Source organism: Phocoena sinus, chromosome 7, assembly GCF_008692025.1.
Source record: "Phocoena sinus isolate mPhoSin1 chromosome 7, mPhoSin1.pri, whole genome shotgun sequence".
Classification (NCBI taxonomy): Eukaryota; Metazoa; Chordata; class Mammalia; order Artiodactyla; family Phocoenidae; genus Phocoena; species Phocoena sinus.
The window spans coordinates 8,379,401-8,401,578 of NC_045769.1; the positions used below are offsets into that span (position 1 = coordinate 8,379,401).

Sequence of the window (22,178 nt, forward strand, 5' to 3'; positions counted from 1 at the left end):
GATTTGAGAACCCAACTCTTTTCTAATCCAGATATTAAAGAGATTCCTAAAAACAAAATACAATGCTACTCTTCTTAACAGTTTTTTTTGTTTTGGAAAATAATTCTTTAAAAAAATATTTTATTTACATTGACATGTAATGGGTTTATTATTGTCATTTTATTTTATTTTTATTTTTCTGGCTGCACCTCGAGGCTTGTGGGATCTTAGTTCCCTCACCACGGATTGAACCCGGGTCCTGGCAGTGAAAGTGCCAAGTCCTAACCACTGGACCACCAGGGAATCCCCTATTATTGTCATTTTAAAATTAATAAGTACATTTTATCAGTTTTATATTCTAATTTAGCAAACATTGACAGGCAAAATACACATAAACAAAAGCTCTTTGCAATATTCAATAATTTTAAGAGTATAAAAGTGTTCCACAACCAAAAATTTGAGGACAGTTACTTCAAACCTACATAAACATTATATATTTCTTTTACATGTATAAAATATTTAATAATCAAATTTTAAATGAAAAAATGAAATCTTAGAAGAAAATATAGGCGAGACTACATGTAAAATTTAGGGTTAAGGGAAACCTTAATCAGGATAGAAAATCCAAAGGGTATAAGAGAAAAGCAAAGATATTTGTCTTTAAAATTTTTTTTAAAGATTTATGACAAAAGAAGTTATAAAAATATGTCAGTAAATAAAAGATACATCTTTAAAATAGCTGCAATTAAGGTGAAAAAGGATCAATATCTATAATATATAGAGAATTCACATGAACCGACACGGAAAGACAAACGCAATTTTAAAAATAGAGAAAAGATAGGAATGTGAAATTACAGCATAGCAAATCCAAATATCCAATCAAATAAACATAAAGACACTCAAACTCACTACTCAATGGAGATGCAAAATTAAAATGACAATGAGATCCACTTTACCACCATTAGATTGGCAAAAATAAAAAGAGTAATGACACCTATCGCTGGTGGAGATGGAGGGAAAGGCTCCTCTCCTGCTCTGCTAGTGAAATCTGAACTGTTACAGCCTTTCTAAAAAGCAATCTAGAAAAATGCATTACCATTAAAACACACATACACTTCAACCCAGCAACAGAAGCCCATGTAAATAAAAGCACCACTAAATAAGGATACATTTGCAAAGATGTTTACTGCAGCACTGTCGGAAGTAGCAAAGATCAGGAAAACCGCACATGCACAGCTTTAAAGGGAATCCCAGCTGCCTTGCTGGTTGACTCAGAGGGATTTCCAGAAGATATTAAGAGGGGAAAAAGGCAACACTGAGGACGTGTGTGTTTGCATCTGTGTGTTATCTCATTTTGTACAACAAATACTGACAAAAACATCCAGGACTATGGTACATATGTTTGTGTACTTTCTTTGTGTACCTTGTAAGAAAAGTATGAAAGCACATACACATACTAGGTTGTTAATATGGGTTTTGTGGGGGCATCACTGTGGGTCGGGGAGAAGCAAAGGACAAAGCTCATGCTGCCTCCTCTAGGAGATGCCTTTCCTGCTTTCCTGACCACATCCTTCTCTTCAGCAATCCATTCCACTCACCTTTCACCCTCGGTGAGGCAAAGTGCTGTCAAAACAGCCACTTTCCAGTCTTCTCTGAGTACTCGGAATTTCTGCAGCACTTCTTGTTTCTATCACATTCACGGACTTCTGAGCGCGTATTTATTCTCTATTATTTGCTAACTTTATATATGTCTCGCAAGAGACAAAATCATGTAGTGGTTAACAGTGTGGACAAGTCAGACCACCTGGGTTTGATTCCTGGCTGCGTCACTTAATTACCAGCTGTGTGAACTCGGCAAGTGACATATTTTCTCTGTTTCCCTGTCTGTGAAATGGAACAATAACGGCACCTATCACCAGGTTCTTGTGAGGAATAAATGGGTAAACAGTAAGTGTAAAGTGCCTAGAACAGTGCCTGGCACGTGGTGATGCTACACAAGCTATTATCAGGGTCTTTATTACCTCACCTATCTAGATTTTAAACTCTTAGAGTCATTTTAAACCATAGATACTCTTAAATTTCTTTTGGATCCCTTCCCCATTACTTCCTAGAATAATGTTATTTTAAGGTCCTCAAATATTTGTTGAATAAGCAAGTGAATGGCTCTTAGATTTCAGAAGTCTATAGAGAAAGGAACTGCTGAGCACATGACTGTCACTTTCATGGCAACCAGTAAGTAAATGTCCATGGCTGATCTAACCCAGCCTTTAAACCTATTTTGTTAAGAGGGGAGAATATTTGTCTTAAAATCAATCTTCCGGAATAGCACAGAAAGGCCTTTCATCTCCACTTACAAAGCCACTTATGAGCTAGACACAAGGAACTCGCCTCAAACTGTAAGAAAATGTGAGCCGTTTGTGGTGAGAATACTGGAATCAGGACTCCTTGTGGTTCACCATCGACCCTTTGGGAACATATTATCTACGTTTAATATAAAAATAAACTGTATTAGATAATAACACATTTCTTCAAAGCACTAGGTGAGATGAGTTGGAACCCTTAAATCGTTGTTGTCATTTGTCCATTCTCTCCTAGGTACTGTCCAAGCTTATCTAGCGATAGTTTTTTTTTCCTCTGGAGCTTTAAATGGTCCAAGAAGAGTATAAGAAGCAATTGAGAAAATAATGAAAACACCTGTCCTTCTGATGCCATCCTCTCTCCTCCTGCTTTGAATGTTCAACCTTTCCCTCTCAACTGGATCCTTCCCAAACAGCATTTTTTTAAAAAAATTATTTATTTATTTATGGCTGTGTTGGGTCTTTGTTTCTGCGCGAGGGCTTTCTCTAGTTGCGGCGAGCGGGGGCCACTCTTCATCGCGGTGCGCGGGCCTCTCACTATCGCGGCCTCTCTAGTTGCCGAGCACAGGCTCCAGACGCGCAGGCTCAGTAGTTGTGGCTCACGGGCCTAGTTGCTCCGCGGCATGTGGGATCTTCCCGGACCAGGGCTCGAGCCCGTGTCCCCTGCATTAGCAGGCAGATTCTCAACCACTGCGCCACCAGGGAAGCCCCCAAACAGCATTTTAACATGCTTAGGTATCTCCCAAATGAAAACAGAACAAAAATGCCCCGTTTAGCCACCATCCAACTCTCTTCCCCTGCTCATAGCCACATCTGTGGGAAGAGCTGTATGTACTTATTAGCTCCATTCTCTTACTTCCCACCTGCTCCTCAACTGCTCAGTTTGGCTTTTGCCTCATTAGTCTTCAAAAATGCTCAGCAGCCAACCTCCGTCCACTAAATCCAGCATGCCCTTCCTACTTCTCGCCTCACGTGGTGAGTCTGCAGCCCTGGGCCCTGCCGATCCAGGCCTTTCTTCACCTCTCAGCCACACTTCCTCGTCCCCAGACCTCACCCCGGGGATTTCCAGTGTCAACTAAGAGGGTGTAACTTTCCACACCTTCTGCTCTGTATATATGAGCAGGTATATAATTCGTCAGGACGTGTGTTTATAAGTTTGTTTTCTGAAATTGACTCATACTGCTCACGTTACTTTGCAATTTCCTTTTTCCATTTGACGTTATATCCTAGACAGTCTACAAGTCAGAAAAAAACTAACTCTAGTTAACTTTTTATGTTGGTATGTGTATGTATATATATTCAGGCATAACTAAATAACTGTTAATACATCAGGACAAGTCATTACATTTTTAGAAATTAGAGGGAAAAATCAGATTTTGCATCTGGGGATCCTTGAGAGTCTCCAGCGGAGCAGGACCAGTGGCCGAAGTTGCAAGGGCACAGATTTCAGCTCAGTGTAAGGCAAGGCAGCCATAATTTACCCCGGCCTCCGGCCCCTCCTAGAGCCATTTTACCTTTAGAGGCACTAAGCAGCTAACTGCAAACAGTGGCTTCATTATCTGCGTTTTGGGTTTAAATAATTTTGCTGTCTCCTTCAAAGTTGTCACCTTGGGAAGTGACAGCCACATTCCAACAACAGTGTGACTTGCACAACTGATTTTTGGAGATTTTCCTGTAGTTTAAGCACCTTTCACTTTCTCCCCACACCCATACCTCCCCCACCCCTGCCCCCAGTTTAAAAAGTAACACCTGGCCTTGGGGAAAGCTGAGTAAAGCAGAGACCTGCTGGCTCCTTCCCAGGTCGTCCTGGCTAGTCCTCCACGGTACGCGTCGGGACCATGACAGAGGGAGAGCCCAGAACCTGCCGACCTGAGCTCATCACAGAGAGTCAAGTTTTGGCCCCAAATGACAGGTCCTTTCCTTATAATTTTCCAGCTAAACCCTTTCAAGAATCTTCTGAAAATTCTAGTTATCACAACAAATATTTTCAAACACTAGCTTCTTTTTTTTTTTTTTTTTTTTGTGGTACACGGGCCTCTCACTGTTGTGGCCTCTCCTGTTGCGGAGCACAGGCTCCGGATGCACAGGCTCAGCGGCCATGGCTCACAGGCCCAGCCGCTCCACAGCATGTGGGATCTTCCCAGACCGGGGCACGAACCTGTGTCCCCTGCATCGCCAGGCAGGCTCTCAACCACTGCGCCACCAGGGAAGCCCAACACTAGCTTCTTAAAATAAAAATATGCATAGAGTAGCAAAAAGTCCAGAAAATTAAAAGATGTCTATATTCCTTCTTTACCATAGACTATAACTGTAGTTATAGTCGACTATAACTTCCACAGGGAAATTTCCAAAAGTTGAATTCCCATGATTAATAGCTGAACCAAATGAATTTTCCCTTGCAGTACAAAAACAAAGGGGTTAATAGCAATAAAATAAAACCACCCCACAGTGATAACAGATAGGGGGGAAAAACAGAACTTGAGGGGAGCTTTTTTTGGACAAAAAGTTATTGGAATTAAATAATTAAGATATTAACTCGGGGCTTCCCTGGTGGCGCAGTGGTTGGGAGTCTGCCTGCCGGTGCAGGGGACACGGGTTCGTGCCCCAGTTCGGGGGGATCCCGCATGCCGCGGAGCGGCTGGGCCTGTGGGCCATGGCCACTGGGCCTGTGCATCCGGAGCCTGTGCTTCACGGCGGGAGAGGCCACAGCAGTGAGAGGTCCGCGTACAGCAAAAAAAAAAAAAAAAAAAAAAAACAGATATTAACTCAAAGTATAATATAAAACAGTGCTGAAGGGCGAGACACACAGGTGGTGTCTCTTCACGGTCCTGAGAAGGCCAGTGAGTCAGGGAGCTGGGTTCTCTCCAGGGTCGGCAAACAATGGCCTGTGGTCGTTAGGCCAGTAAACTAAGAAGGATTTTCACATGTTTAAATGTTTGAAAAAAATTTTTAACGACACATAAAAATCATATGAAATCCAAACTTCAGGACACATTAAAAAAAAAAAGGTTTATGGGAACACAGCCACGTTCAACCATTCATGTATTGTCCATGGCTACCTTGTGTTACAATGGGTGGATCTGGGTGGATGAAACTGACAGTGTGGCCTGCAAAGCCTAAAATATATACTAGCTTCCTCTTTATAGAAAAAGTCTGCTGACCACTGTTGTAAACCAGATTTTACTGCCATCAGCTCTGTGTGACCTTAGGCTGGCCTCCTCCCTTCTCTGGATCCACCTTTGTAAAGGAAGGGGCCTGGACACGGTGCTGGCCAGTTCTGGAAGTCCAGAACTGCAGGGAGCAGGGGTGCTCGCTGGCACCGCCTACAGCCCATTAGGAAAATGGCAGGCAGGAGGCTGGCTGCAGAGGGACCATCGCTCACAGATCTGTCCTCATTGGTGGAGCTGTCCTCGTTGGTGGAGGGCTCTTAAATGAACTGTCTCCCCTAACTGATGCCATCAATGAACAAAAACCTGGCTTCTACACACCTTTTACATGGACAGACCACAACTCCAAAGAACAACTCATCTTCCAGCGTTCACTTCAGGAATAAATGCTCCCCACAAAATAGAGGGAATGCAAATCACTTATTACCACAAAGAACAAGAGAGGACAGCCATGTATGGGTTTTTTAGGTCTGAAGGAAAAATAATGAAATAGCTTGTCATGTGAAAATCCACCTACAGCCCATGAGTCACCATTCTCTACACCACCTCACGGGACTCACTCAGACGCCCTCGTTCTGAACCTTCACGCTCTAAAAAACCAGGTAAGCGGATTTTTCACAGCTGAGGTAACCCACACCACAGGAACGCAAATGACAGGGTAAAGTGGTAGGTTCTGCCAGCTCTGAACCAAGCCCCGGACTCCCACACTGGAGATTCTCCCGGGGAGCCTCCAGCCCAACGTTCACACCCACGAGGAAGACAGGGGAGGTTCACGCCCCTTCAGGGCAAAAGACTCAGCTGAAGACCTGTCATCTTTCAGCCTCCCATCAACCCAAGTGCCACAGAGTGTGGCGTCTCCATGCTGGCTGCAACGAGCCCACCAAGGTGCGGCCAGTCTCCAGACACGCCCCCCGCAAGTCCTCCCACCCTGCAGCTGCGCGTGGGTGGAGTCTAACTGCCACCCCCACCCCCACCCCCACCCCTCCCCCCCACCCCCACCCCCGACTGGTCTGGTCTTGGCACATGCCCCGAGCAGAACGCAGTGTTAAGTGACGTTCTGAGGCTGCTGAGCCCACACAAGGACTGGAAGCTTTCCCTTCTTTCCCCTTGGAGACCGGCCCCCAACCAGTAAGGCAGTCCCGGATGGACCGCTGAGTGATTAGAGGCCACGTGGAGAGGGGCTGTGGCAGCCGCGATGCCAGCTCAGACGTGGAGAAGAGCCACTGACGCCCCAAGAGAGACCAGCAGAAAACCACCCAGCTGAGCTCTAGCCGACCCACGGAATTGCGAGAAGTAACGTAGCAGGGACTGAAAGCTCCGTTTCTGGACTAACCTTCCAAGGCGAGGAAGAGACTCAGAATAGTTGGCCGGAGTTTTCTATGTGGTGTCAAGAGCCTCTAACTTACCTCATCATCTTCATCTTCGTCATCATCAGATTCAAGAACACCGTCCAGTAGCTCTTCTACAAAGAAAAAAAATCAATGAATAACTGCAACCACAGTTGGGAGCCTTGGTCAACAAAATCCTTTAGCTGCTGCAGAGACAGGTAAACGAAGCCTGTGAGCCCCTGGGGCCAGAGCACCTGACCTACTCAGCACCTTCCTTATTATCACCCATTTATTGAACAGACGACATGAAAGTAAAGAAAGCCGGAGAGAAGAGGAAAGGAAATCAAAGAGGAAACAGGAGGACAGAAGGAAACAAAGGCGCTGAAGACACTGTCCAGCACACTCAGGAAGGCGGTAGATGCACCTAGACTTAACCAAACCCCAAAACCATTTCCTAGAAGGGAATCCGTAGAAACGCCAGGACTCCCGTTGTCCTCGACGCAGCCCTCATTCTGTGCCGTTGTCGTGGAAGCTACTTTGCACACTGGAGGATGTTGCGTTACCTGCATCCGGGCTGAAGCTTAATTACCCAACTTCTATGCCCTCCCAGCCCCTGAACAGCACTGCTCCTTCCCACCTTCAGTAAGTGGCTTTCACAGTGGGGAGGCTGCTATATTTACCAATTGTAAATTAAACCTTTCTTCTTCAAATATGGAAAGGCCTTTTTTTTTGAATCTCAGCTATTTCATGAGGCCACAGGCTAGTCCAGCCACACTGCCCCCTCCCCCGAGCCTGTGGGCTCAGACTCAACCTACTTTCGGAACAATGTGCAGTCCTGTGAACCCAAGTCCCTTACGAGCCTCAGCTCCTCCTCTCCGGGAGGACGGAGACACGAGCCCTGCTTCCCACACTGCTCCCTGGGCTGTGGGCCCAACAACAGGGCGCTTGAGCTACCAGCATCCCTTCTTTCCTGAGGGCCCTCCAGGAAAGCCAGCTCCGCCTTGCTCTGCCCAGTGACCAGTCAGGTCGCCCTGTCCTCTCTTTGGTGACCGGCTGGTATCTGCCGGTCCCCCTTGCTGAGCGCTGGAGTCACGGACAAAACTCCCTGGTGCTGCTGGCCATTCACTTCCACTCGTCACATCACCAGGCCGGGAGTTCCCCTTAGGCTTCGCCAGAGCAGTCCTTTCCCTCCTGTGGGGTTAGAGTTCTAAAATACATGGGAATTTTTGTCCTTGAGGACCTTAAAACTCCACTAGAAAAAGAGTGCTAGAGGATTGAGATGGAGTTGACTTATGAAAACCCATGTACATGTTTTCATGTTCACTAAAATAAAACAAGAAAGCCGATACTTTAAAAAAAGATTGTTAAATCTAAAACTAGATTTACTAGTTTAAGATTCACCGCATAACTCCCACTCGGCTATCAACTTCCCCTTGAGGAGGAAGACTGGACTAGATGGGAACTCTCCAGCTCCCCCTCCTCTAGGTTTAAGCATGATGCTTGCAGATTCATTTTGCCTTGATAGCTGTTGACAGGTAAGGTATTTATGTGTATGTATCTGGTCCTCCACCCAAATATTCAATGACTTTCTAATTTTGCTTCAAAGTAGCAGACTCCTGGGTCATCGTCTCTGGAGTCCTGCCACTGTCCTATGGATACAGAACAGCTTCTGTGCTTGAAATGAAAAAGAACCACTGTAGGCACTCCATTTAAACTGGACCTTCCGGAGCTGAGCAGGTAGACCCCAAGTCTGTCCTGAACACACAAGGTTGTAAGGCCTTGGCTCTGCGCAGGACAACCTCTTGCTAAAGCACATCCCTTACGGAAACGTAGACTGACCCCTCGTCCTCACATTCGTTAGTGTGCCGGTCCAAGGGCCAGCTTTATGTAAGAGGAAGAGATGTTTTCTTGGCCAGAGAGACAAGGCACACTGCTTTCTGGCTGCCTGGGAGGAGGGAAGACTGACAAGGAAATAGAGGTGTGTCTCGATAGACTGACTGAAACAGAGTCAGCCTTGAAGGTTCCCAACCCAAACCCGACCCTGACGCTGCAGAGGACTCCTGGCCTGGGAGGGAGGTCTCGGCATAGCTAGTGACCTCAGAGCAGATAGGCAACAACTTTTCCCAGCATTCCCCTGCCTTCCCAACTGTGGCCTACATAGAGAAGGTTAGGGAGTAACCTCGGCCAGGACTAAGGTTAGGTTTTATTTCCTTTTATTATTTTTTTCAATATGCCCGCCTAGCAGAATGGAAGTGCAAAGTCAGAAATGCAGTAGCTGCAGAAAATACAAATCTGTTCCTTCCCCACCTGAATCCGGGATGAATTATACTTGCTCCATAAAAACCAAAGGGGAGGACATTCAAGTGGAAATGGGCCCCCAGCCTGAAGGCAGCCAAGCTTTAACCTCACCAGCTGCTCTCCTGGCCGCCTCCTGTTGATGGGGAGACCTCTAACCCCCTCCTTCTGCCTCTCCATTTCTGTGTCCCTCCGAGGCAGGACTGCACACTGGAATCACCCATGAGTTTTAAACACTATTTGTACCTGGGGCTCCTCCAGGGATTCTGATTTAATTGGCATGGGGTGCTACCTTGGGGGTTTTCAAATCTCCCCAGGTGACTGCCCTGTGCAGCCCCAGCTGTGAACCAGGAGCTGGGAGAGCCACCTGTGGGCTTCCTCCAGTGAAGGGCTTCAGGCATTTCCCTTTTGCTCGGCCTTGGTCAAGCTGCTGCCTTGGGATTAGAGATCAGGAGATTCAATTTTTACCTGCGTTCGTGTGAGGAACAGAATCTGTGCACTTGGACTTTCAGTGATGTGGACAAGGGCATGCAGAAAGACGTAAGTGACAAGCTTGACCCTGGATGCTGGCAGTGCCAGGTGCCTCTGGCTTGTGTACAAGTCAGGATCAAGGCATCAGGGGGCCAGAGAAAGAGCTAAGAGCGTCCCCACCACCTGGTCCCATCCAAAGCTTCCTTTACCTTCCTTTACTGCTTATTATGGGATGTGGGTGGTCACAGTAATGGAAGGAAGGGGATCACATCCTCCCACGTTGCTGGTTGGCAACATGAATTCTTCTGGAGCGAATGAACGTGGGAGGACGAGGGCCTTTTCCACGGTGGTGCCGGAAAGATTGGCATCTGTTTTCATTATCTGACCCTCGGACCCTGGGACGGCCGCCCTAGTGGTCTGGAGGAAATGGTTAGGAGGGGGAGGCCCATATAAAGAGAACTTCCAGTTAGAGAAGGGTTTCTGCAACTGCTTTTGAGCTCTTCTGGTTGACTATAAGCCAAAAGTGTGATGAGAGACCATTGATCATGGGACAAAGTGGCCTTGGCTACCTGGCTGAACTTTCATTTGTGGGTTCGCTTGGGTCTCCCCACCTCCCTTAAGGCCTCTTGAATGAATTCTAAGATATGACAAGCCCCTCTAAGAAAGCCCACGTGTCTTTCTAGCATATGTGAAAGATTCCAAAGATACATAATAGATTCTTGCATTGAACAGACCGGAATGAAGCTGCTTGATGATAAATTCAATCTGCCGGATCATTTCAGCATTGCCTTCTTTGATGAAGCAGCAAAGGATGTCTTCCATTCCCTAGAAGCATTGGAGAGAGTAAGAGTTAACATTTCAGTTTTGGGGGGAAACTACTTTTTAATGGAGTAGTTTCACCTAATCAAAAAAAAAAAAAAAAAAAAAAAAAACAGGGCTTCCCAGGTGGCACAGTGGTTAAGAATCCGCCTGCCAATGCGAAGGACACGGGTTCGAGCCCTGGTCCGGGAAGATCCTACATGCCGGGGAGCAACTGAGCCCGTGTGCCACAACTACTGAGCCTGCGCTCTAGAGCCCGAGAGCCACAACTACTAAAGCCCTCGAGCCTAGAGCCCGTGCTCCACAACAAGAGAAGCCACCGCAATGAGAAGCCCGCACAACCCAATGAAGCCAAAAGTAAATAAATTAATTTAAACAAAACAAAACCAAAAAACCTTTTTTTTTCAGGAGGAAGGGATATGCACAATAAAAATCCTCTACTCAGTTCTAAACATTCTTTTTGTTGTTTTCACAAGGAAATTATTTTATTCTTGGTTGACTATCTGACCTAATCATAACACATTTATTTTTTAAAAAGCTATCGTAAAATTTTACTGTGTAAGTCCTCCTTTGAGCTTTGGCAGTATGTTGTCTGGGGAGGTGGTTTCTCTCCCATGTTTTCCCTGTAGTTATACGCTGCCTACTGGATTTTAGGGCCAAAAATGGTCTTTGAAAAGTAAAACCACATGTTCAGAGAAGTCAAAGAACAAATAGAACCTCTTTTTAAACAGCCATCGTTCTTTTTCTATCAAAATAATTATAAAGTCATTACAGTGTGTATTATTTACTACGAAACACTGACATCAGCATTTTCAGTTCTGACTAACAGAATTCCAGGGACATGTAGAGGTAAGATGCTGACTTGACCATAAATGTCTATTTCTCCTCCTTCCTCTTTTCTGTGGGACTTGAACGTATGGTTGGAGCTGATGAGGCCTTCTTACCCCGACGAGGGGAAAGTGTATCTGATATTGAACCCAAAGCAGAGGGAGCAGAGTACAGAGGTGCTGGTAGAGAAACAGATCAAGTGACATGTGAATCCTGATCGAGCCGTGCCTGAAGCTTGCGCCTGAAGCTTCTGCCTGGACTTTTCAGTTACCGGAGCCAGTAAGCTCCTTTTTAGGTAGGCCAGTTTGGAATCAACAGCTCTAACTGAATCAAAGAAGAAGTGCCCAGTGCACTTTTGAACATGGTGAGTTCCCATCATCTAAAGCAGAGCATTACCTTCTAGAAAGGTTAAATCTGGATTGTAATTCTCGTTTCCCCATAAACTAGCTATGTGACCTTGGTCAAATTATTTAACTCTTCCCAGCCTTTTTCCTCAACTATAAAATAAGGATGGCAACTCAAGTTGACACGAGATTTTTAAAGGATATAATTGGGTGTTGGTTATGTAAATATGTGTATTTGTCAAAATGCGTTGAACTGTATATGTAAGGCTTGTGCATTTCACTGTTCATAATTATACCTAAAAAAAAAGATAGAAAAAGCATCTAGTCTGACGACTGGCACATAGGAGATGCTTAATAAACGGTTGAAACTGTGTTTGCTGTGTCTGGTAGGGGTTTCTGGCTCAGAAGAGAGAGCTGGTAGCTGAAGCAAGGGAGCAAACAAGGTTCCCGGTGGCCCCAGAGTGAGAAGAGAAGAGGGTTAGGACAGAACCCTGGAGAACCTTTAGGTTGTTTCCTGTTTTCCACTATGATCAGTAATGCTGTGATGAATATTTTGATACATGAATCTTTGTTCATGTTTTTGTATGGAGCTTCAGAAGTGGAATTACTGGGCAAAGAATATTAATATTTTTGAGGACTATTATACATATTGTCAAATTGCTTTCTAAAAATGCCATATCAATTTATCCTCTCAGTAAGATTTCCACACTAATTTTTTTTTTCAGTAAATTTATTTATTTCTGGCTGCGTTGGGTCTTTGTTACTGCGTGCAGTCTTTCTTTAGTTGCGCCGAGAGGGGGACTACTCTTCGCTGCGGTGCACGGGCTTCTCACTGCGCCGGCTTCTCTTGTTACAGAGCACGGGCTCTAGAGCGCAGGCTCAGTAGTTGTGGCACACGGCCCTAGTTGCTCCGCGGCACGTGGGATCTTCCTGGACCAGGGCTCGAACCCGTGTCCCCCTGAATTGGCAGGTGGATTCTTAACCACTGCGCCACCAGGGAAGCCCTCCACACTAATTTTGAAAGGCCCACACATGATGGGATGCCATGGAATACAGCAGACAGGCTTACCAACTGTAATGGACAACTGTTACATTTGTAGCTGTGAACACTTTTAAAAGAGCTTCTCTACGATGTGTTCATTTCCCAAGGCCGCAGCCAGCATGTTAGCATTCCCAGGCTCCCTTCAGCCAGGGTGCAGGCAGATGACCTAGGTCCTGCCAATCAAATGCACCCATGTGGGACTGATCAGAAGTGGGCAATGTGAAGAATCAGGCACGCGGGGAACACACATCTTTGTGACGGTTGGGCAGGCGGCATCCCGCCCTTCAGGGACAGCAGAGCAGAGTTTCTGGCACTGCAGTGTGAGCCTGGCCCCGGGGCATTGGTGCAAGGCACAGTGGGGATATCACTGCAGCAGCCCCGTGGAGTGTGTGGGCATTTCTCCTGGCTTTGTGGCTTCTGAGCCCAGTTCCCTGGCTCTCCCAGAGACTCTGAGAGCCTTGACAGAGCATCTGGTCTGCTCCAGCCCAGGGCGCAATGTTTGGCTGGGGTTTCGATCCCAGGGAAGAGCTCCTGGCCGACAATTACTCCAGCCCTGGGTGCAGGAGGCCTTGGGGTAGCATTAGGGTGGCCCTCTTGATCGCATCTGCTCTCAGGCCCCAGACCTTGGTGGTCTCTTAAAGTTCAAATGGGCCTCAGGGCACGCATGTATCTTTTTCTCCTTTTTTTTTTTTTTTTTTTTTATTGTTGGTATTACTTTAAGACCACCATAGTGGCATTTGGTACTAATCTAATTTTTACGTATTCTCTCTCATTTTCCACAAGCACACAAATGTTTTACACAGTTGCAAACACAGAGTTATTACAATGTCATATTCTGCTTTTATCCCTCATTACACAATAAAGTTCCCATACTGTCTCATACTGCTTTTCTTAATTATCATCTTCAATAGCTACTAATACTGTGAGCAAAAGAACCACAATTTCATTAGCAATTCCTCTATTACCAGACATTTATGTTCTGGTTTTTCACTATTATAAAAATATTGAAATGAGCCTTGCCATGCACAGAGCTCTTCTCCTCTGCGTCAATAACCAGAGGAAAATGAATGAATCCAAAATATGTAGGTTTCCATAATTTGTCACATATACTGCTGAACTTCTTTCCAAAAGGACTGTGCTGACACACACCCGGCACGGCCTGAATGTCAGTTCTGTCACCTCCTCCCTGGCTTTGCGTGTGAGCAGATGTTAGGGCAGTGAGATTATGGATAATGTTCTCCTCACTGTCTGGTTTCCGTTATTACTGTTATATAACAAAGGAAAAGGATGTAATACCCTCCATCAATCTAAAAACCTCTTCAAGGATAAGAGTGAAATGAGAGGAAATCTCAGGGTTTTAGAAAAACTCTGTTGAAGCCATATCCTCCTTTAGAGGCCTCTCTTACAAATAAATAGGTAACTACTTAGGTGAAGTGTCCAAAAGCTTCCTCCATTTGCTTATGACTTTGATACCTGTTAAAATGCCAGAGGGAAGCATATGCTACTTACATCTCTATCTAAGTGGTCTACATTTTCTTTTCAAAGTTGGTAATTCAGAGGCTGTCTAGAAACTTATGTCAGAAACTATAAAGGAAGATATTAATGGATTTAACTATAATTAAAGCTGTCATATAACCAAAGCCCCATAAGTAAAACACCAGTGAAATACTGGGGCAACATCTGTGATATATGTCAAACGATTAATAGCCCTAGTTTCCTTTGCGACTTCTTTGATCCAGAGGCGACTTAGAAGCGAGTGGCAGCCAGGCTCCAAGACGAACCCCCCTCCTGGACCGCGTGCTCCTGGGCTGTCCTTCCCACACTGCACCCGAGCCAGTCCTGTGACCACTTCTCAGACTGGGTCATAAAGGAGACTGTGGCTGCTCTCTTGCTCACGCTCTGACTCTCTGGGATCCCTCAGGGAGAAGCCAGCTGCCAGGTGGAGAGAAGCCCTATGCAGCAGTCCCCTGGCAAGGAAACGAGGTCCCCAGACAACAGCCAGCACGAGAGCGAGCTTGGAAGCGGATCCTTGTGCCCTCGGCTCCCCGGCTGAAGTCTTCACTAAAATCACAGGAGAGACTCTTGGCCAGCACCACACAGCTATTCTGCTCCCCAACGTCTGTCCTATAGAAACTGTGAGGCAGTAATTTTTTATAAGCCATTAAACTTTGGGGTAATTTTTTATGCAGCAATAGAAAACGAACTCAATTGTGCTGTTTAATTTCCAAACCTTTGGGGATCTCCTAGATGCCTTATTATTATGTTTATGTTTTCCATCATTATTGATTCAACCCTTTTGCTGCCCATTCCCTCTCTCCCCTCTCCTTCTGGGGCTCCAATGACAGGCGTGTGAGACCTCAGGATATTGCTGCACAGGGCTCTGAGGCTGACCCATTCTTCCACCTCTTTTCTCTCTGGCCTGGATGATCTCTAAGGGCCACCCCCCTCGTGTCCGACAACAGTGAGTCTCTTTTCCCCACCTGATGCCTGTCCCTTTCCTGCCCTTAAGTCCGCCTTCTCCACCCCTGTGCCCTGGATGTCTGCCCTTCATGCTTCTGGACTCCATGTCACCTCTGTTCTTTCTTTTTCTTCAACCTACATGTTTTCTTCCTTGTTCTCTGCCTTGGTTGACAATTCCTCTCTTTGACCTGAATGACCATCATGCAGAATTTAATCAAGTTTCTCTTCCCCTATTCTGTACTGAAAAAGCAGATTTCTTTTTTTCTTTAAAAGCAGTAGGCAGGGCTTCCCTGATGGTGCAGTGGTTGAGAGTCCGCGTGCCGATGCGGGGGACACAGGTGCGTGCCCCGGTCCGGGAAGATCCCACATGCCGCGGAGCGGCTGGGCCCATGAGCCATGGCCGCTGAGCCTGCGCGTCCGGAGCCTGTGCTCCGCGACGGGAGAGGCCACAATGGTGAGAGGCCCGCGTACGGCCAAAAAAGCAGTAGGCAATTAAGTTTCATTGTTTACCGTGACCACACAGAATGGATCTTAAATAAGTTTTTGTCTCTGGCATAACTGCTGATGTAACTGTAGACCCATTAGAAGATTTAGTAATTCTTCTAAGTAAGCAAAGCCACGTGGAAGAACATGCTTCATTGCTCTCAAACTGAATTTAGCCTGTGTTTTGATGGTGGAAATGTATTTAATCCCTTCATTCTAAGCATTTAATACGCACACACGGTTTCACATGTCATAAGGAAAAAGGACAAAACTCCAATGGTTTTGATTAGATCTAGAAACGTTTGTCATCTCAAAAGAAGATGCTAATCGCCTGAGGTTTGTTTTAATGCTTCCAATATAAACACTGAAGTAAACACATTAAATATTCAGTTAACTCTTTTCCAGCCAGACAGTTTTATCTGTTCCACATGGTTGCTATCAGAATGCCTGCAGATTAGAGGAGTGTTTTGATTGCCCCAGGTCTCACTGCTACAATCCTCCAGGAAGCCTGGAGGTGAATTTGGGTGATGATTTTTCTCCGTTTCATCATTTTCTTGCTAAGTTTCTCCTACTATGAAATCCATAAGCATTCCCAAAGCCCCCAATTAAAATGGGTCACTTAAATTTTTAAAAATGTCTACAACTTTCCAAAAAAATAAACCTTCTAGGAACTTCTGACGCTGTGGTTCTTAATCCTGTCGGCTGGGACCCCTTGAGAATCTGATAAAAACCACAAACTCTCTCCCCAGAAAACTGCAAATACGTATTTGGGATACAATTTCAGGGAGTTCAGAAGCTATCTGAAGCCCTTCCCTGGGGCCCCGCCAGGAACCCCTTATTCTAAAAGCCTCTGAACGTGGCACTGACAGAAGCTGACCAACCCCACAGCACGTTTTCTTACCATTGCTCTTGCTTCTTCACGAATGGATGGAATAGAAAGGATGCTGTACAGAGCTCCATTCACATACGGCTGTATCTTTAAGGGGAGAAAAAACAGTCATTTTCAGGTTCTCAAATACCATACAACTCAAACATCACACACTACCCTTGAGAACAGCCTGGCTGGCGAGCACTGCCACCTTCACAGCTCCCTGAGCTCCAGGAGGCAGGTCTCCAAATGACAGACATCTCCACTGGCACGGCCCAGGGCAACAGCTAAAACTAAGAGTTCAAAACCAAGGGCATCGTTCTCTCCCAAAGTTTACTCCCGTTACATGTCATTGCTGAATTAATGTCATCCTGATGACTCAGGCTAGAACTTTTGGAGGCATCACTGATTCCTCTCTCTTCTTACCCTCCAATGTTGGGTGTCCAAGCCATCTTTAGTGGGAACCCATCTTTTCCATAGGTGCCGCTACAGTCCTTGTTCAGACATCATCGTCCATGACCTAGGCTACATGAGACCTCCAAAAGGGTCTCTCTGCCTTCTACGTTCACCCTTTAACCCAACCATCGTATCATTGCCAAGATTCTACCGCATGGGCCAAATCATCCCTCCCCCGACCTCGGGAACCTTCTGTAGAAACTACCTGGAAAGTCCTAACTCCTTACTGTAGGACACAGGGCCCTTCAAGGTTTGGCCTCTATATCATCCCCCTCTGCTCCTTCCTTCCTGCCACTTGGGATTCACACTACAAAGATTCCACTTAAGGGACTGCCCCCCGCCCCCCGCCAGCACGCTGTGACATGCCCTGGCCTGGTTCTAGCAGCTCATCTTGCTGGGAATGCTCTTCCCATATACGTCTATCTGGAAACCTATGGTTCATCCTTTAAAACTCAGCTCAGGGGCTTCCCTGGCAGTCCAGCGGTTAAGACTCCGTACTTCCAGTGCAAGGGATGTGGGTTCAATCCCTGGTCAGGGAACTAAGATCCCACAGGCCACACAGTGTGGCCAAAAATAAATAAATAATTAATTAAAAAATAAAACTCAGCTCAGACATACCTCAGAGGAAGCCTTTCCTAAGCCCCCAGACAGGCTGCTCTGCTCCCTGTACATACCTCCCTCCGCTTCTGCGCTGGATTCAGTATTTATTTACTTATCTGCTGCACTGCGCGGCCTGCAGGATCTCAGTTCCCTGACCAGGGATTAAACCTGGGCCACGGCAGTGAAAGCCCAGAATCCTAACCCCTAGGCCACCAGCTAACTCCCAGGATTTAGTATATTTTTAAACTTATACTTATGTCTCTCCATGAGCTCTTCAGGGACAGGACCCATGCTTTACTCACATAAGTAACCCTAACATCAAGCCAGACGGGACATGGAACATGGCAGCCGCTTGATAAACGGGCTTTCCCTTTCGAGTGGACTGCGTGCTACATACACTCTCCACAGCAATGGGGGAGGTCTCATTTCCCACCACCCTTTTCCAGAGCTGGATTTATTACCACTTTTCATTTCTGCTAATCTAATGGGTAAGAGAAGACATCCTACAGTTGTGTTTATTTTCATTTCCCTGACTACTAGCAAAATTGAAGATCTTTTCATATTTACAGACCATCAAGATTTACTGTTCTGTAAACTGTCCATTTATACACTTTGTCCTTTTTTTCCTGTCGGCTTTTTCTCTGTTTGACTCTTAACGTATATCAAGAGCCGGCTAAAGAGGGCAGATCTTTGTGGAGGTTTTGGCTTCAGGTGCAAAGTGATGTCATGGTTTCCACAAAGGCATTCGTAGAAAGCGGGTGAGAGAATAATCATAGTGTGTGTTAGCTGATCCAGACCTCTATTTTATTTAAAAAGGGCTTGCCTCCCATTGGCTAGACCACCACACGGATGAGAGCAGAATCCAGGACGGCCATCCTGAGGACAGTTCTGCAGGACTCTGACCCAAGACTGACATATGGGGTGAGCCAGCAGTGACGAGTGTCTACGCCCCAGGGAAGCTCCGGCTCGGGCCCTCGAGGGGGAAGTGCAGCCACGTCCACCGAGGACGGCTGTGGCACAGAGAGGTGAAGGCAAGCAAACAGGGCACCCCTGGGGGACTGGATAAGTGAAACGGCAGGGCTGCCAACAAGGGGCTGCTGTGCAGCAGCGAGAGTTAAGGACCTAGGCGTACAGAAAGCAACAGAGAAAGGTCCTAAAGACACAGTGAAAATGGAAGAAAAGGATGAGATTTAGAGGGCAATGTTATTTATACAAATTGAGCACACCCATAATATTAAATATATTTTCATGTTACATACATGTCCATGGACATATATTAAACCCAGCAGAGGAGTGTCAACATGGGGGGAGGAGTGAAGCAGGGGGAGATGCCCAGGAGGAAAAAATAACCCCCGGGAGGGAGCAGTACAGGCCAGTGAATGGCAGTTGTGCTCACAGACGGGAAGCCAGGGAACAGCCTCCTCTTCTGGGTTCCAGAATTTAAAAATGATAAAAGCTCTGACGTAGCTTATACAAATACTTGGAAGAGGGCGAGTGCAGTAAGTACCCCGGGCCACCCTCCCCCAAGCCCGGGGTTTACGGCGCTGACTGGGTACCTCGCGGTTTTCATGGCCGAGCAGATCCGAAAGAACTTTCAGCACGAGGCCCGCCACCTTGGCACACATGTTCTTCCCTTTAGGAGAAAAAGAGAGAAACAAAACAGGACATGTCTAAACTCAGAGGCACAGTTTCAGGTCAGGCAGACTTGAATATGAACCTTGGCTCCTCTGCCTGTGAGCTGTGTGACCTTGGGTGAGTCACTTCACCGACTCGGGGCCCAATATCTTCCTCTGGGGTCCCTTGGGGATTATAATGTCCACCTCAAAGGGCGATGTAGAATTAAGTAGCTCAGTATATCTCAGGATGTGAACACTAAAGTTTCCCAAAGCAATGTGAGACAAGGAGACAGGACCATGAGACAGAAAGAGAGCATCAGTTTTTCGTGTTTTTTTGGCCGAGCGCCACGGCATGTGGGACCCTAGTTCCCCGACCAGGGATCAAACCTGAGCCTCCTCCTGCATTGGAAGCGCGGAATCGTAAACACTGGACCGCCAGGGAAGTCCCGGCGGCTCAGTATAGGGTGGCACACTCCCAGTGCTCAGTAAGTGGAGGCGGTTCTTATTATTCAGGAGGTCAGAGCTGTTCACTACACTGAAAGCACGATGAGTCAAAGGGCCATGCTCTCCTCCCAAGTGCACAGGCCATCACTTAAAAATCCTCCAGCTATTTCAGGAAGTCCAAACATCATCAGGGCAATCATTGCAAATAAACTGATGATAATAAAGACAAGCTGATTATAATCTGATAAATGTTTTAAAGCTAGGAAATTTGCATATGCTATATTTTTAAAAGAGAAGATAGAAGTAAGTCATTTAGTCAGTCAACAACACAGTTAGGTGGTTCAGATTCCAAGGCATCTGAGGGTGAAGGAGCTTCTAACAAACATCCCGGAGCTATTTATCCAGGTAACCTTCTCCCAACGCCTTCTCAACACCTTCTCAGACAGAGGTCAGCCATGGGCCGGACGTGGCACCTCTCCAAGGAAGCTTCTTCTATCCCAGGGCACAGATCATTTAAGTGGGATGGAACCTGCAGGAAAGCTAAAATCACTCCCTCCCTTTATTGATCAAGACATAAATGACTGATGTCACATGGGAATCGCTGTCTGTACGAGGTGGAGTGGGGAAGGCGACTGTGATTAAGAGCAGGAAGCCTGGTTTAATGTCGCTGCTCTGTCACCAACTTAATCCTGTGGAATCTTGGGAACATACTTCTCTGTCTTCAGATAAAACAGATCATAATTCTTCACTTCCTACCTTTGAATAATGCAATGAAAATGAAGAAAAACGTAATGTAATTCAATCTCCTCTTAATGTGGGTTCTGCATATATATATATATATATATATATACATACATATATGTATAAATTATTCTTTCCAAGGCCAGAGTGGTATCTTGGCTTTAGGGATTCAATAGCTTTATACCTAGCTGGACATGCTTCACTCTTTTTCTGTTTTGAGTTTTCTGGGAGGGAAACGGAAGGCAGACCACATCAGGCTTCAGGCTCGTGGGCACTCCAGAGCCTGGGGGCAGGGGGACGGCAACAGTGAGACCTGTGCTCCGAAGGCAGAGGTTCATGAGCAGGGCCACCGAGTACTCGAGCGTGTAGTCTGACAGGCTGTCAGGCTCCTCCAAGACGTCAATCAGCCAGAAGATGAGGCCATCTTGAATCATCGCTGTCTGCAGTGGGCGCCTAGGATGAGACAGCCTGCGGGGAGTTAGCAGGAAACCTTTCATGTGACAGTACATGGTAGTGTGAATGCCTATCAGAAAAGAACCTTCACAGAAGTTACGGACCCTGGTGAATATCTTACTGTTAGACCTGTACGACGGAAACTACAACAATAAATTCTTTACCTTTCAGGGATGTTACTGAAGGTTTAAAGAAAAATGAGGCAGTAAGGAGACTTCCTACTCTGAAAGTTTCCTTTTCAATATTTAGAGTTAGCAGCGTATTACTTCAAATACTTAATAAATATTTACTGATAGCTTTTGGTCTACTTAACCCAGGAAACAGAGTCATAGAAATGGTTCACTGACAAACAGATTTTTACCTGAAGTCTAGTCTATATAATGTAGTTGAGGCACTCTGAGCTATGTAAAAGTAAAGAAACACAAAAAAGAAGACCAGCTCATATAAAACGAGCTGAATACCATTTTGATTCAGATCTCTATAGAGTAAGGCCAGTTTAGTAACCTGGGTAATACAATTTATATGGAATTATTTTCTACCCAAGGCCCAGGTGTAAAATCTTACAAAATTCAATGCCTCATCATAACGTGTTACAGTGGATGTTATCACGTCAACCTTAAGAACTGATGGGACTAAGCGCTATAATAACTGAAGTTATTCAATTTCTAAAAGTTTTTCAAATAGAGTCAACACCAAGCTGAATCATCGTTATAAACCGACAGAAACATGTTCCTATGATCTGGGGAAGTAATAACTCTGGAGATTATTTATAGTTCTTTCAATTCATATAGGTAGAACGAGAAATCTTCATCAGCAGGGACGTGGCAAATAGTAGGAACTACACATCTACAGCTTTCCCCCCACAAAACATACACACACTTAGAATATGTCCCTTTTCAGGTTTTAGTTTATTAGTGAGAGCCAGTCAGATGTTAACCACATCTGGTGGGAAGAAAAAGTTAGGGACTGAGAGAAAAAGTTAGGGACTGAGAGAAAAAGTTAGGGACTGAGAGAAAAAGTTGGGGACTCAAGGTACTAAAATTCTTAGTAGTCAATGAGAAAGTCAGGTGGTCATCAGGGAATACGGATTCTGGAAGAATTAGCATATGACCCAGCAATTCCACTCCTAGATACCCACCCAGGAGAAAAGAAAACATGGGTCTACACAAAGACGTGTATGCAAATGTTCATAGCAGCATTATGCGTGATAGCCAAAAAGTAGAAACAACCAAGATATCATCAACTGATGAATGAATACACAAAACGTGGTCTGTCCAAGAAATGGAATGTTATTCGGCAACACAAAGGAATGAAGCACTGGTACACGCTACTTGTATGAACCTCAAAAACATTATGCCAAGTGAAAGAAGCCAGTCACAAAAGACCACACCAGTACAGGTAAATCTACAGAAAGCAGAGTGGTGGTT

General features: G+C 45.7%; 1 protein-coding gene across 10 annotated transcripts in view; it reads right to left on the reverse strand.

Annotated features, from left to right (window-relative positions):
- ARMC9 (armadillo repeat containing 9) overlaps positions 1–22,178 on the reverse strand; it is a 138,594-nt gene that overhangs the window by 59,191 nt on the left and 57,225 nt on the right. For 6 of the 10 annotated variants that reach the window (XM_032637398.1, XM_032637404.1, XM_032637402.1 and 3 more), the window contains exons 15-19: positions 20,612–20,766; positions 19,054–19,130; positions 16,475–16,549; positions 10,332–10,422; positions 6,910–6,965 (exon numbers count right to left, since the gene is read on the reverse strand). In XM_032637398.1, coding sequence (XP_032493289.1) covers positions 6,910–6,965; positions 10,332–10,422; positions 16,475–16,549; positions 19,054–19,130; positions 20,612–20,766 — 454 coding nt within the window. The remainder of the gene's footprint in view (positions 1–6,909; positions 6,966–10,331; positions 10,423–16,474; positions 16,550–19,053; positions 19,131–20,611; positions 20,767–22,178) is intronic. The other 4 variants (XM_032637400.1, XM_032637403.1, XM_032637406.1 and 1 more) reach the window with 1 other exon arrangement.